The following is a 14,776-nucleotide window of genomic DNA, read 5'->3' as shown; positions in this document are numbered from 1 at the left end:
AAACTATGCCATCTACTGGTGATTTTTTATCCACAAAATAAATCATTGTATTGATGTATTGTCGAAGGCTTTCATGGCCAGAATCACTGGGTTGTTGTAGGTTTTTTTCGGGCTGTATGGCCATGGTCTAGAGGCATTCTCTCCTGTCGTTTCGCCTGCATCTATGGCAAGCATCCTCAGAGGTAGTGAGGTCTGTTGGAACTAGGGAAAAGGGTTTATATATCTGTGGAGTGACCAGGGTGAGACAAAGGACTCTTGTCTGCTGGAGCTAGGTGTGAATGTTTCAACTGACCACCTTGATTAGCATACAATGGGCTGACTGTGCCTGGGGCAAACTTTTGTTGAGAGGTAATTAGATGTCCCTGCCTGCTTCTTCTCTGTTGTTGTGCTGTTGCAATTTTAGAGTTTTTTAATACTTGTAGTCAGATTTTGTTCATTTTCATGGTTTCCTCCTTTCTGTTGAAATTGTCCACATGCTTGTGGATTTCAATGGCTTCTCTGTGTAGCCTGACATGGTGGTTGTGAAAGTGGTCCAGCATTTCTGTGTCCAGGTTGGTTCCACCTCAACTGCAATACTGTGTCTAATTCTGGGCACCACAGTTCAAAAAGATATTGACAAGCTAGAAGGTGTTCAGAGGAGGGTGACTAAAATGATCAAATGTCTGGAGACCGTTCCCTATGAGGAGCATCTTAAGGAGCTGGATATGTTTAGTCTGCAGAAGAGAAGGTTGAGAGGAGACATGATAGCCATGTATAAATATGTGAAAGGGTGTCATAAGGAAGAGGGAATAGACCTCTTCCTTATGCTGCCCTGGAAACCGGAACTCAGAGCAATGGGTTCAAATTACAGAAATGAGATTCTACCTGAACATTAGGAAGAACTTCCTCACCGTACGAACTGTTCAACAGTGGAACTCTCTGCCTCAGAGTGTGGTGGAACCTCCTTCCTTGGAAAATTTTAAAAAGAGGCTGGATGGCCATCTGTCAGAGATACTTTGCGCTTTTCCTGCATGGCAGCAGGTTGGACTAGATGGCTGATGTGGTCTCCTCCAATTCTCTTATTCTATGATTCTAAGCCAATGGTCATTCCATGATTGAGAACTGGGTTGGAGAGAAAAATATCACAGCATAGAAAGCTGTCATGTATTGAATCCTCCCATTGGCCCAACTAGCCCAGATTTATTACATGGATCTTTCACAGTTTAAGAATGCAAAGGGATCTTGCAGCACCTCTCATACTATGCTCAGACAGCAAAGAGGAAGAGCAGATGGAAGTGCCAGTGAAGCCCGTGGATGTTCCCGTGGCTGAAACTGGAGCCAGAAGCAGCTAGAAAGTTCAAGATAAAATGCCTACATTGATAGAGAGAGACCAGCAAAGAGAGGAGTTCAGGAAGTTGTGCCACTTTATGAAAAATTCTGCTAAATCAAGGAGCAGCTGAGAAGAGGAACCAGAGCTATAAATCAAGTAGTTGCATGATGCTTCTCTGGTGTGGAAAACTACTCTGTTTTGACCTGGTTTCCAACACTTACTTGTTCCTTTGTGGATTTGACTTCAGACCTGTTGTCATTATTCTTCTGGCTCAACCCTAAACAGACTTATTGATTTGGTTTCCTTGGCCTCAGACTCTTTAGACCTCAGCTAATGTCTCACTTATCTTCTGGTAGCTTGTTCTGTTTCAACCAGCCACTTGCACCACTGTTGTGATTACAACAGCACCTTAGAGTCTAAGGCCCTTTTCACACTGCCCCTGTATCTCAGCATCTGATCCTAGATTATCTGGCCATGGAGACTCATATAATCGAGTTTAAACCTGGGATCAGATCCTGGGTACAGGGGCAGTGTGGAAGGGGCCTATGAGAACAAAATTAGGTGCATAAACTTTTGTACACTCAGTCTACTTCCTCAGTTGCAACCTTTGTACACTTAACCTACAAAAGCATGTGCTACTAGTATCAACTTCATTCTCTTTGCTTGTCTCTAAGATATTACAAGATCCCTTTGCATACTATTCCAGACAAACATAGCAATGCCTTTGAATTCTACACAATGAACTATTTAAGGAAGAAATCTTATTATTTATTAATTAAAAATATTTCTGTGCACAAGAACAAGGAAAAGTACTGTAATAATCAATTCAGAAAAATAAATGATGACAACAAAAAAAGAAAGAACAAGAGACCTCTTCCACGAGATCCAAGAAATCAAAGGGAGTGTTACACTCCAGAGCAGGATCCCCTGTGACTTCAAACACCACAGTTTAGTTCAAATAGCAAGCAGTTTATTGTATGTAATAAAAGCCAAAGCAATAAAAAGTAGTCCACAGCAAAAGGTAAATCCAATTGATTAAGAAGAAAAAGGAGCAATTAGTCCAAAGAGAGATAGTCCAAAGAAGTCCATGAAACTAGATGCTTGATTTCAAAGGCAAATAACAGCAAAGGCACTTCAAACAGGAATCAAACAAAGACAAGGGTCCAGGAATTTGGCATGAAGCAAGTTGCTTCATCTGAACATTGCTTCATCTGAAGCTAGATTCTGTACTTGGCACTTATGTTCCTGCCCTATTTCACAAACAGCTAAGAATGGATTTTTCCTTAACTTTAGTTTCACTTCTAACTTCTGATGTAATCTGGCTGAGTGCCATAATTGCTGGTTTGTTTGTCTTTGCTGGCTAAAAACACTTATGTTCAAGCCTTCATTAAAATCTGCACCTGGAGATAACTGACCAGTGGACTGCGGCGCAGAGCCTTTCTCAGGCTCAAGACCTTGAGAATCCCCTTATAGCAATAAAGCCTTCTCTAAGCCATCATTTGAACTGCATTCAGACCCCCCCCCCCCCCAATGTCTAAAACCAGGTCCAGGAAACGGACCGTCATCCCCATTCCCTTCAGGAACATCTTCATGGACAGCATCTCCATTTCCATCAGAAGAATCAACTTGAACATGAACAACATTGTCATTCCCATCATCCAAAACAACCTGATCATTAGACACAATCACAGGCTGACATACAACACGGAAATTGAAAACAAGAGTGGGAATGCTCTACAACCAGCAGGGGAAGACATTACATGACTAAGTAGAAATAAAAGCCAATGAAAACCATACATTGAAAAAATATATAAAGGACGTGAAAGGATGGCAGATTCATTCAAGGAAGAACAATCTGATGATGAGCCAATAACTTTATAAATTAAAATGGAAACTGCACTCTGAGCACTAGAGAGAAATAAATCACCAGGAACTGATAGCACACCAATATCCAGCTAAAGGACAACATTTACTCTAGTTCTAAATATGGGAAACAAAACAATAGCTTACAGAAACACTGGATATACATTCCACTTCCCAAGAAAGGAAATACCAGGGGTGTAGTAACCACAGAACCATCAATTAATTGTTTATGCAAAAAAAGTAGTGCTAAAGTTCTACAACAAAAACCCTTACCCCATATGTGGTGAAAAATGGATTCAGCAAAGGAAAAAGCCCTACCATATTTTATATCCAGAATATTCAAATAATTTAATTCTGGGTTGTTCTAGGTTTTTCGGGCTATATGTCCATGTTCTAGAGGCATTCTCTCCTGTTTTGCCTCCATCTATGGCAAGCATCCTCAGAGGTGATGAGGTCACAACCTCTGAGGATGCTTGCCACAGATGCAGGAGAAACATCAGGAAAGAATGCCTCTAAAACATGGACATGATAGCTCAAAAAAAAAACAAACCCCACAACAACCCAGTGATTCCAGCCATGAAAGTCTTTAAGGATACAATTTAATTCTGGTTCCTTCTCTGTTCACCGTGATCTGTTGAAACATGTAGCCCCAAATAAGTGCTACTGTGGCTGCATGAAAGTTTTTCCTAAGGGTGCTTTCTTATGAGGCTTTCTCTGTCCATTCACACTGTCTCATTCATGTAAACTTGGAAGTCTAAATAATTCCATTTTTTATTTTCCCCACCTCATTTTCTTTTGCTTTTTTCCCTTCATTTTTTTTTCAAAGAACATTCCTAAATATGAAAAATGTCTGTAGGAAATCCTATATCAGCTTTTGCTTCACTCAGCAGGGGTCATTTTTCATGTTCTTGAGGAGTGTTTTCTCCCTTTAATTTGACATCTTTTAAAACTGCTTGAGCTTCTGGTATCTGAGTGGAGCAATTCAGCATCTAATTCACATAGCTATATCTGGATCACCCCAATTGAAGAGATATGTTGACAAGCTGAAATATGTCCAGAGGAGGGAGACTAAAATGATCAAGGGTCTGGAGAACATGCCCTGTGAGGAGCAGTTGAAAGAGCTGGGCATGTTTAGCAGAAGAGAAGGCGGAGAGTAGACATGAGGAGAGCCATGTATCAAGATGTGAGGGGAAGTCATAGGGAGGAGGGAGTAAGTTTGTTTTCTGCTGCCCGGGAGACTAGGATGTGGAATAATGGCTTCAAACTACAAGAGAGGAGATTCCACTTGAACACGAGGAAGAACTTCCTAACTGTGAGAGCTGTTCAGCAGTGGAACTCTCTGAACTCTCTGGTTTTGGGCTCATAGAATCATAGAATCAAAGAGTTGGAAGAGACCTCATGGGCCATCCAGTCCAACCCCCTGCCAAGAAGCAGGAATATTGCATTCAAATCACCCCTGACAAATGGCCATCCAGCCTCTGCTTAAAAGCTTCCACAGAAGGAGCCTCTACCACACTCCGGGGCAGAGAGTTCCACTGCTGAACGGCTCTCACAGTCAGGAAGTTCTTCTTAATGTTCAGATGGAATCTCCTCTCTTGTAGTTTGAAGCCATTGTTCCGCGTCCTAGTCTCCAAGGAAGCAGAAAACAAGCTTGCTCCCTCCTCCCTGTGGCTTCCTCTCACATATTTATACATGGCTATCATATCTCCTCTCAGCCTTCTCTTCTTCAGGCTAAACATGCCCAGTTCCCTAAGCCGCTCCTCATAGGGCTTGTTATCCAGACCCTTGATCATTTTAGTCGCCCTCCTCTGGACACACTCCAGCTTGTCAATATCTCTCTTGAATTGTGGAGCCCAGAATTGGACACAATATTCCAGATGTGGTCTAACCAAAGCAGAATAGAGGGGTAGCCTTACTTCCTTAGATCTAGACACTATGCTCCTATTGATGCAGGCCAAAATCCCATTGGCTTTTTTTGCCGCCACATCACATTGTTGGCTCATGTTTAACTTGTTGTCCACGTGGACTCCAAGATCTTTTTCACACGTACTGCTCTCGAGCCAGGCGTCCCCCATTCTGTATCTTTGCATTTCATTTTTTCTGCCAAAGTGGAGTATCTTGCATACTCCACTGTTGAACTTCATTTTGTTAGTTTTGGCCCATCTCTCTAATCTGTCAAGATCGTTTTGGATCCTGCTCCTGTCCTCTGGACTATTGGCTATCCCTCCCAATTTGGTGTCGTCTGCAAACTTGATGATCCTACCTTCTAATCCTTCATCTAAGTCATTAATAAAGATGTTGAACAGGACCGGTCCCAGGACGGAACCCTGCGGCACTTGGCTCAATGGGCCAAGTTACCTGGTTAACTTGGTGGCTTCTCATAGTTGCCTCAAGAGACTGGAACAAGGAGTTTAGAGTGTTAGGAATTCTGGGAGTTGGAGTCCAAAACACCTAGAGGAAGGCTGAAGTTTGTCCATGCTTGATGTAAAGACGCAGCCTTTGCTACACTGTCTGGAATGAACGCAATGGGCCAGGTTCCCTGGTTAAGTTGGTGGCTCCTCATAGTTGACACAATGAGCTGGAAAAAGGAGTTTAGGATTAGGAATTGTGGGAGTTGGAGTCCAAAACACCAAGAGGGCCGAAGTTTGCCCATGCTTGGTGTAGAGATGCAGCCTTTGCCACTCTGTCTGGAATGAACCAATGGGGTTTTGGGCTCAATGGGCCAGGTTCCCCCGTTAACTTGGTGGCTCCTCATAGTTGACCCAATGAGTTGGAACAAGAGGCGGGAGGGAGATCCGAGCGAAGAGCAGAAACTCCCGGCTCCGCCTTCCGAGCCATTCGTCTGAAGAACCTGCGTGTGGCGATCCCGCTGGGGACAAGAGGACGGCGCTCTGTGCATGCTCCAAAGAACTGCCGTCTTGATTGGCTGAGCCGTGGAAGGCCAATGGGGCGGGGGAGGGGGGGATGGAGGAGGCGGTGGGGCAGGTGCAGCGGGAGGTAGGCAGGGCTTCCCTCTCCAGGGACCGAAGGCGCCAACCCCCTCCTCCTCCTCGTCCTTCTCCTCCCGGGACAGGACCGCGCTTTAAAAGCCCCCAGCCCGACTGCTGAGCATCTCCCACCGCCTGGCCCCTGCGGCCCTCCAGGTGGGCGCCTTCTCCTCCCTCTGCTTGTCTGTCTCCCCTTCTCTTGGCCTTCTCCTTCCCCTCTGCCCCATGGACGGGGCATGACGATGGCCAGCAGGGGCCCCGCTGGGAGCGGAGGAGGAGGAGGAGGAGGAGGCGGAGGCGCCGCCTTGGGCCCCGAGGAGGAGCAGGGAGCCGAGCATCCCCGCCGCTGCTATCCCGAGCTGCCGGCCAAAGGCTTGCTCCGCGGAGGAGCCGAGGAGGAAGAGCAGGACCAGAGCCAAGAGGGGCTGCTGCTGCTGCCGCCGCTGCCGCCCCGGGCCTTGCCGGCTCTGGGCACGGGGATCAAGGCAGGTGAGGGGCGCTTCGGAGCATCCCCCCTGGAGAGAGGAGGGCGCGCACAGAGCCCCCAAGCGCGCAGGCTCCCCAAAGAGGCCGGGGGGAAAGGGGAAGGGGGAGATGTCAAGCCTTTCTGGGGCAGGGCAGGCCCTCCCTTTGAAACCCCACTTTGGGATCCTCGCTGAGACGGAGCAGAAGGCATTTCTACCTGTTAGGGGTCACTGTACGGCAGGCATGGGCAAACTTTTGGACTTCAACTCCCACAATTCCTAACAGCCTCAGTTTGCCCATGCCTGATCTACACTGTAGATTTCATGTGTTAGGCCCGTGTTTCTCCACCTTCCTAATGCCACGATCCCTTAGTGCAGTTCCTCATGTTGTGGTGACTCCCAACCAGAACATTATTTTCTTTGCTACTATAATTTTGCTACGGATACAAATAGTAATGTAAATATCTGATATTGGACCGACTTTCAGTATTTTCATTAACAAATAATAATAATAATAATAATAATAATAATAATTGCAAAGACTGGCACAAGCCAGTAAAGGTGGTCCCAGTAGTGATCAGCACACTAGGTGCAGTGCCTAAAGACCTTGGCCTGCACTTAAACACAATCAGCGCTGACAAAATTACCATCTGCCAACTGCAGAAGGCCACCTTACTGGGATCAGCACACATTATTCACTGATACATCACACAGTCCTAGACACTTGGGAAGTGTCCAACATATGATCCAATACAACAGCCAACAGAGTGGCTGCTGTGGACTCATCTTGTTGTGTTTCAAATAATAATAATAATTATTATTATTATTATTATTATTTATACCCCACCACCATCTCCCCAAGGGAACTCTGGGCGCTTATATGAGGCCAAGCCCAACAATACAGCAATGCAAATAAACAACATACAACGACAATAAGATAAAAAATAGAAGACAAAAGACAATATAAATCACATCAAGCAATGTAAAATCGCAGGAATGTAAACACAGACAATAAATCACAGTGGGACCAGATTTGAATGCTGGTGGCGTTGTTGGGGGTGGGGTTGATTTTGCCATTCGGGAGTTGTGGTTGCTGGGATTTATAGTTCACCTACAGTCAAAGAGCATTCTAAACACCACCAACAATGGGATTGAACCAAACTTGGCACACAGAACCCCCATGACCAGCAGAAAATACTGGAAGGGTTTGGTGGGCATTGACCTTGAGTTTTGGAGTTGAAGTTCGCCTGCATCCAGAGAGCACTGTGGACTCAAACAATGATGGATCTGGACCAAAAGTGGCACAAATACTCAGTATGCCCAAATGTGGATTTGGGGAAAATAGACCTTGACATTTGGGAGTTGTAGTTGCTGGGATTTATAGTTCACATACAATCAAAGAGCATTCTGAACCCCACCAACGATAGAATTGGGGCAAACTTCCCACACAGAACCCCAATGACCAACAGAAAATACTGTGTTTTCTGATGGTCTTTGGCGACCCATCTGGCACCCCCTCATGACTCCCCTCAGGGAATCCCAAGACACTATTTCAACTGCTATGGAATACTAGAACTTGTCGTTTTGGTAAGGCACTAGCCATCACTGCAACTCCCATGATTGCATAGCATTGAACCATGGCAGCGAAAGGGGTGCCAGACTGCCTTCCTTCTACAGCACTTGTGTCAAACTCAGTGCCTCCCACCAGGTCATTTTTGTGGTCTTCAGATACCAGACTAGAACTCCTGTATTCTTCTTCATTCGGCATCATGACTAGAGCTGATGGGAGTTGTGATACAGTAACATCTAGAAGGCTGCCGTTTGGTCTGCTTAGCATTTGGGATAGTGAGGTTTGATTTGGATACAGGGCTTGTGGATGTGGTGTCTGACTTTAAAATGTCCTTCCCCCAACTTCAGAGCTACAAGTGCTGTTGGGTTGCAATTCCCATTATCCCAGGTCCGCATGGTGGATAATTGAAGTGATGGGAGTTGTGGTTCAGTGACATCTTAGGACCAAACTGGGTAATAACTAAAAAGCACCGCCCTGTCTCCCTGAGAGGACTCAGGGTGGTTTCCAGTAGAAATAACATAGTGGCAAACATTCAATGCCCTTCTGTATCCACAGATTCTCCATCCATGAGTTCCCTTTGGGGTCGAGAAGAGTGGGATAAAAAATATGGCAAATATATAAATAAACCCATGGATTCAATGGCACTTTGAAGGCAACCATAAGGCCCCTGGATAAAAAATGAGTTTGGGGTAGATGCAATTCCTAGCCTTGTCCAGCTAGGGTTTTATGACTGGAAGGATTTGAGGAGCTTTAAATTAGGGGAGACTTTCCCAGTCTCTGGCTTGTCAGGTGGATCCCAGAGCTTGTGCTTCCTTAGAGCTTTACCCTAGGACTGCTTCAAAGGGGACTTGCTACCAAAGAATTGCAGCCTATGCAGCTATGAATTGTAAGGTGAATTGAATGCATAAAATAGCATTTTCCTAAAATTACCATGTTTCATGAAGAAAAAGTTATTTTGCCTGTTTGCAATAAATATATTCATGGAAATATATGGCACTTACATCTTTTAACTCACTCCCCCCCCCCCCCAAAAAAGTCTGTTTATTTATTTATTTATTTATTTGCATCTGTATCTCTGACTCCTGGACATCTTCATCCTAAACTTATTTATGTTTATTACCCAGACTTTGACTAATTTTCCTATCCTAAAATGGAATTTCCATAGTAATACTGAGTTTCTTTCTCCAATGCACTTGGCACTGTAACAAATTTTCTCTGTGGCGCCTTCTACACTGCCATATAAAATCTGGATTATTTGCTTTGAACTGGATTATATGGCAGTGTAGACTCATATAATCCAATTCAAATCAAATAATCTGGATTATCTGTTTTGATAATCTGGATTATATGGCAGTGTAGAAAAAATGTATCCTTTTTTCTTGTACAGACATGCTCAAAAATATATTTCATTGGTGCAAAGTTTACTGATGACTACAGATTTGATAGTGGCACAGAATTCTTCATTAGGTATCCATTCATTAAACAGTGAGGTGAAGCAGAACTGAATTTATTCCAGTTAAGGTAAAATTATGTAACTAATTGTGATCTGTGGGCAAAATAGCTGAATCAGTGACATTTCTTGGTTGGTTACAGCAATTATCAATTTTGGGTTGCTATGAGTTTTCCAGGCTATATGGCCATGTTCCAGAAGCATTCTCTCCTGACGTTTTGCCCACATCTATGGCAGGCATCATCAGAGGTTGAGAGGTCTGTTGGAAACTAGGCAAGTGAAGTTTATACATCTGTGTAATGTCCAGGGTGGGAGAAATAACTCTTGTCTGCTTGAGGCAAGTGTGAATGTTGCAATTGGTCATTTAATGGCCTTGCATCTTCAAAGCCTGGCTTCTTTCTGCCTGGTGAATCCTTTGTTGGGAGGTGTTAGCTGGCTCTGATTGATTCTTGTCTGAAATTCACGTGTTTTCTGAGTGTTGCTCTTTATTTACTGTCCTGATTTTAGAATTTTTACAAAACTGACATAGATGTGGATGAAACACCAGGAGAGAATGCTTCAGGGACATGGCCATACAGCTCAGAAAACTCACAGCAACCCAGTGATACTGGCCATCTCTTCTAACGTTGCACCCACATCTATGGCAGGCATCCTCAGAGGTTGTGAGATTGGGGTTTATATATCTGTGAAATGTCCAGGGTGGGAGAAAGAACTCTCTTCTCTTTGAAGCAAGTGTGAATGTTGCAATTGGCCACCTTGATTGGCACTGAATGGCCTTTCAGCTTCAAAGCCTGGGTGCTTCCTGCCTGAGGGAATCCAACAGACCTCACAACCTCTGAGGATGCCTGCCATAGATGTGGATGAAACATCAGGAGACAATGCTTATGGAACATGGCCATACAGTCTGGAAAACTCACAGAAACCCAGTAAATCTATAAAAGCTTATGCTACCAACTTGATTCTTTCACTCTCAAAAGTGTTACAAGTTCTCTTTGCATATTGATATTCCAGACTAACACTACTATGCCTTGGGATATTTCTTAAAATGTATTTTCTTTTTAATCTTTGCCTTGAATGCAGAAATTCATTTTAGCAGTGAACCCCTGTCTTCAGAGGAAGAGAATGGAGAGCCCCATGAAAGACAGATGACATCTCTCAACAAACACTTGGCTCCAAAGAAAACCATCACTCAGATTATGAAGGATAAAAAGAAGCAGACTCAGCTCACCTTACAATGGTAAGTTTATTTATTTATTTATTTATTTATTTGCTGCATTTGTTAACCGCCTCGCGGCGGTGTACAACATATAAAAAACAATTTACAGTAAGCTACAGCGACAAAAACCAACATATCATTAATACACAATCATCTAATTACACTAAAATAATCCGCTCCATCTTATCATAGAATCATAACCAATCTCGTAGTCCATATTCCGTTCCAGTTGTCATTTCCAGTTACTGTAGCACTCAGTTAAATGCCTTCTCGAATAGCCATGTCTTCAGGCTCTTACGGAAGGACATAAGGGAGGGCGCCTGTCTGATGTCAACAGGGAGGGTGTTCCACAGCCGGGGGGCCACCACCGAGAAGGCCCTTTCTCTCGTCCCCGCCAGACGTGCCTGTGAAGCAGGCGGGATCGAGAGAAGGGCCTCCCCAGATGATCTCAAGGTCCTCGTGGGCTCATAGGCCGAGATGCGGTCAGAAAGGTATTTTGGGCCGGAACCGTTTAGGGCTTTGTAGGATAACACCAGCACCTTAAATTGGGCCCGGTAGCAGATCGGCAGCCAGTGGAGCTGGAACAAGGGTGTTGTGTGCTCCCTGTGTCCCTGCGTCCCGCTTTATTGACCTCTTCTTAAAGAATAAGCATATCTGTCCCCTCCTACAGCATCATTTTTACTTTGTTTTCATGAGGAGAAAGGTGTGACAACTCACAATGGAATTCATGGCATGAGCAAAACAGAATAAATATGATATGGCACCAAGTCCAGCTTCTGTGCCCTGTAAAATGGTTACAACCAGGGCAGGCTTAGGCCAGGTATGGGCAAACTGTTAGGAATTGTGGGAGTTGAAGTCCAAAACAACCGGAGGGCCAAAATTTTCCCATACCTGGCTTAGGCCCCTTCTACACAGCTGTATAAAATCCCACATATTCTGCTTTGAACTGGATTATCTGGCAGAGTAGAAGGGGCCATAGAAAACTGTTTTGTGTGCTTTCTAGAGGCAGATTTTGGAAGATATTTGTAAACCCCTTTTACTAGAATATTGGTTTGGAGGCTTGCTTAAATATTGGCATCCTGAACAAGAGGCTGCAATTGAGCATCTTAAATTAATATCACGCATCTATTTGTTCCCCCATTGGGCCTGCAGGTGCTTGAGAGGAAAAATGAAAGAGTAAGGGAAATGGGAAAAGCTTTCTTCCCTTAGCATCATAGACCTCATGCTTTGAATTCCCCTCACATGCACATAGACACTTGCTTACTTTTTCTTTACCACCCTCACTCAACTACTAGCTCAGCAATAAGAGCAATAAGAGGGAAATGGGATACATTTAGATCAGTGGTTCCTAGCCTGTGGTTTGTTGACCACCAATGGTCCGCAAGAACGAAAATATTGTCTGGGGTCTCACCACAGTTGCTTCAAAACCACGTGGCAACGAGAGTAACTGGTCTCGCGAAACCCTCTTATAGTGCTGAGGCAATGGGGATGTTGGGAGCGGAAAGGCTGACTACCCAAGAAATATTACTATGACCACATCAGCTCTAGATGATTAAATATGGTTTTCCTGTGGGTGAGCAGATGGAGACTACTGGATGTCATATGTTCTGTATCAGAAACTTGAGCTGATGTGGTCTATCCAATGCAATATTCTGAATCAATGTCCCAAATAACTAAACTGAATCTAAAGTTGATTTGTAACCCTTTTGGTACTAATGTTGGAGAGTGGTCCCTGGGCAAGTGGTTGCCGGTCAAAAAGGTTGGGGACCACTGATTTAGATGGTAGGTTAGATCAGACACACATATTTCTGAACTGTCCCAACCTTTTGGTAAAAATTATTTTTGGATATCTAAGGGCCTTTCCACACAGTCATATAACCAAGATTATCAAAGCAGAAAATCCCACAATATCTGCTTTGAACTGTGGTATCTGAGTCCACCCTGCCATATATTCCAGTTCAAAGCAGAAAATGTGGGATTTTTTCAGCTGTGTGGAAGGGGCCAAAGGAGCAGAGCTCCAGAGAAGTTGCCACCTATGTTTCTTACAGGACTCTTTATATTTAATAAGTAGGCAATTTTTGAGTAACTGCCTGCAAAATGCACTGTGTGATCAGGCTGAACTCTCACTAGAAGCCATGCTGAGTATCATACTCTGGATATAGTATGAGACAATGATATTCACTGGAAGCAATAATGATGCTCAGCAAAGTGTAAAGAAACAGGAAAAAAGAGGAACAACAATCCTCACTTGGACTGATTCAGTTCAAAAAGTGATGGCCCTGAGTTTACAAGACTTGAGCAAACAGCTGATTGGAGGTCCTGGAGCTCTCTTGTCCATTCAGCCATTGAAGTTGACTGGATGGCAATTAACAAAAACAATAAACAATTACATCAGAGGCTTATTTCTTGAATTAGAGATGTATGTCTCCAGATTAATTCTTTGGACTAAACTGCTTGGGAGTACCAAAAAAATGATTTCATAAAAGTGTTGTTAGATCATATGGAGAGGACACCTGACCTCAAAATGGTGTGCAGAATTCCTCCCCACCCCCACCCCCAGCGTGAGGGCAGGGAAGTGATTTGCTCCCCTAACCCAAAATGATGGTTCACCAGTTGTATTATAAACCTAAGACCATAGTAACTTCTCTAAAGGTACTAAGGAAAACTGGGATGAAATTGGGATTTGAGATAGCCCTAGTTATTTTTGTTGCTGTTATTGTCTCACTTTTCACCTGCAGGCTTGAAGAGAACTATATTGTATGTGAAGGAGTTTGTTTGCCAAGGTGCATCCTGTATGCACATTACCTGGATTTCTGCAGGAAAGAGAAACTTGAACCAGCCTGTGCTGCAACATTTGGCAAGGTAGATGACACATTTAATTCACCCTTTCCATTGCATCTTTAAACATCGGGTTCATTTTATTTGTTTAGCTCAGAAGTCCTGAGTGTATGAATTCTTCAATGAGAGCAGTAGTGTGGAAGCCTTCAAGGGATTTATCTGGAAAGTTGATTTTAAAATCTAAGGGCACATCCAGACAGCTCCTTTAATGTGGGAGTTACCGCAATAAAAAGGGAGCTGTCCAGATGATGTCCTGTACAAACCCGAATCAATTTGCCAGAAACCAGGAAAATGCTGGTTTGTGATTAATTTCTTAGTGGGTTTATTCTGTGCCTTCCACTACTTCTGGGGTCTGAACTTCAGCCCAGACATTATTCACATGGTTTCCCAGGCTAAATTAGCCCGGAAAACCATGAGAACACCAACCCTCTCCCCTGGGATAATGGACTATGTGGAAGCATCCTAACTTCCAGTGAGAACCACAGAAATTCAGTGGTTTGATTGTTTGCAAGACTTTGAGAGGCCAGAATAAAAACACCTCATTGGCATGGAAACCCACTGGGTGACCTTGAGTAAATCACACTCTCTCAGCCTCAGAGGAAAGTGAAGGCAAAGCACAGCTGAATAAATCTTGCCAAGAAAAGAGCATGATTAATTTGCCTGAAGGTGGCTATAAATCAGAAACAACTTGAAGGCGGAAAATAACAAAACAGTGGTACATTTTTCGAGCTTTTTGTTGTTTGCTGTGTAACAGAATTGAGAAGAAGCCGTAATAAAAGCAAGGGATTTGTGCTAAGGTAGAAGGAAGCATTCGCCTTAAGAAATATATGTTATAGGTCAGAAAGCACTGTCATTAGTAAAGTTTCAAGAAATGAGATTTCTACAATAATTGCTGTGAGAATGAGGAACCATTAATGAATGTTAGAGTTTGGAAGGATAAGGTTGTCTGTAGATGCTTTCTTCCCATTTTGCAAACATCCACTCATGCTTTAATGCCAAAACCATTCAATCAATGTGAGAGCTTTCTAAATTAAATCCAAACTGTAAAGAACAAGTGAAACTGAACACCAAGAAAGCTT

General features: G+C 43.7%; 1 protein-coding gene across 1 annotated transcript in view; it reads left to right on the top strand.

The window, feature by feature from the left end:
* The first annotated feature begins 512 nt into the window (after positions 1–512).
* The window catches only part of RFX6 (regulatory factor X6), a 46,731-nt gene continuing 32,467 nt past the window's right edge, over positions 513–14,776 (top strand). Inside the window, exons 1-4 of the mRNA XM_060774447.2 lie at positions 513–551; positions 6,174–6,648; positions 10,724–10,880; positions 13,598–13,721. Of these exons, the coding sequence (XP_060630430.2) occupies positions 513–551; positions 6,174–6,648; positions 10,724–10,880; positions 13,598–13,721 (795 nt within the window). The remainder of the gene's footprint in view (positions 552–6,173; positions 6,649–10,723; positions 10,881–13,597; positions 13,722–14,776) is intronic.

The sequence above is a fragment of the Anolis sagrei genome, chromosome 1 (genome assembly GCF_037176765.1).
Source record: "Anolis sagrei isolate rAnoSag1 chromosome 1, rAnoSag1.mat, whole genome shotgun sequence".
Classification (NCBI taxonomy): Eukaryota; Metazoa; Chordata; class Lepidosauria; order Squamata; family Dactyloidae; genus Anolis; species Anolis sagrei.
The sequence above is the reverse complement of the archived record's forward strand: the minus strand, read 5'-3'. Positions and strand labels throughout refer to the sequence as shown.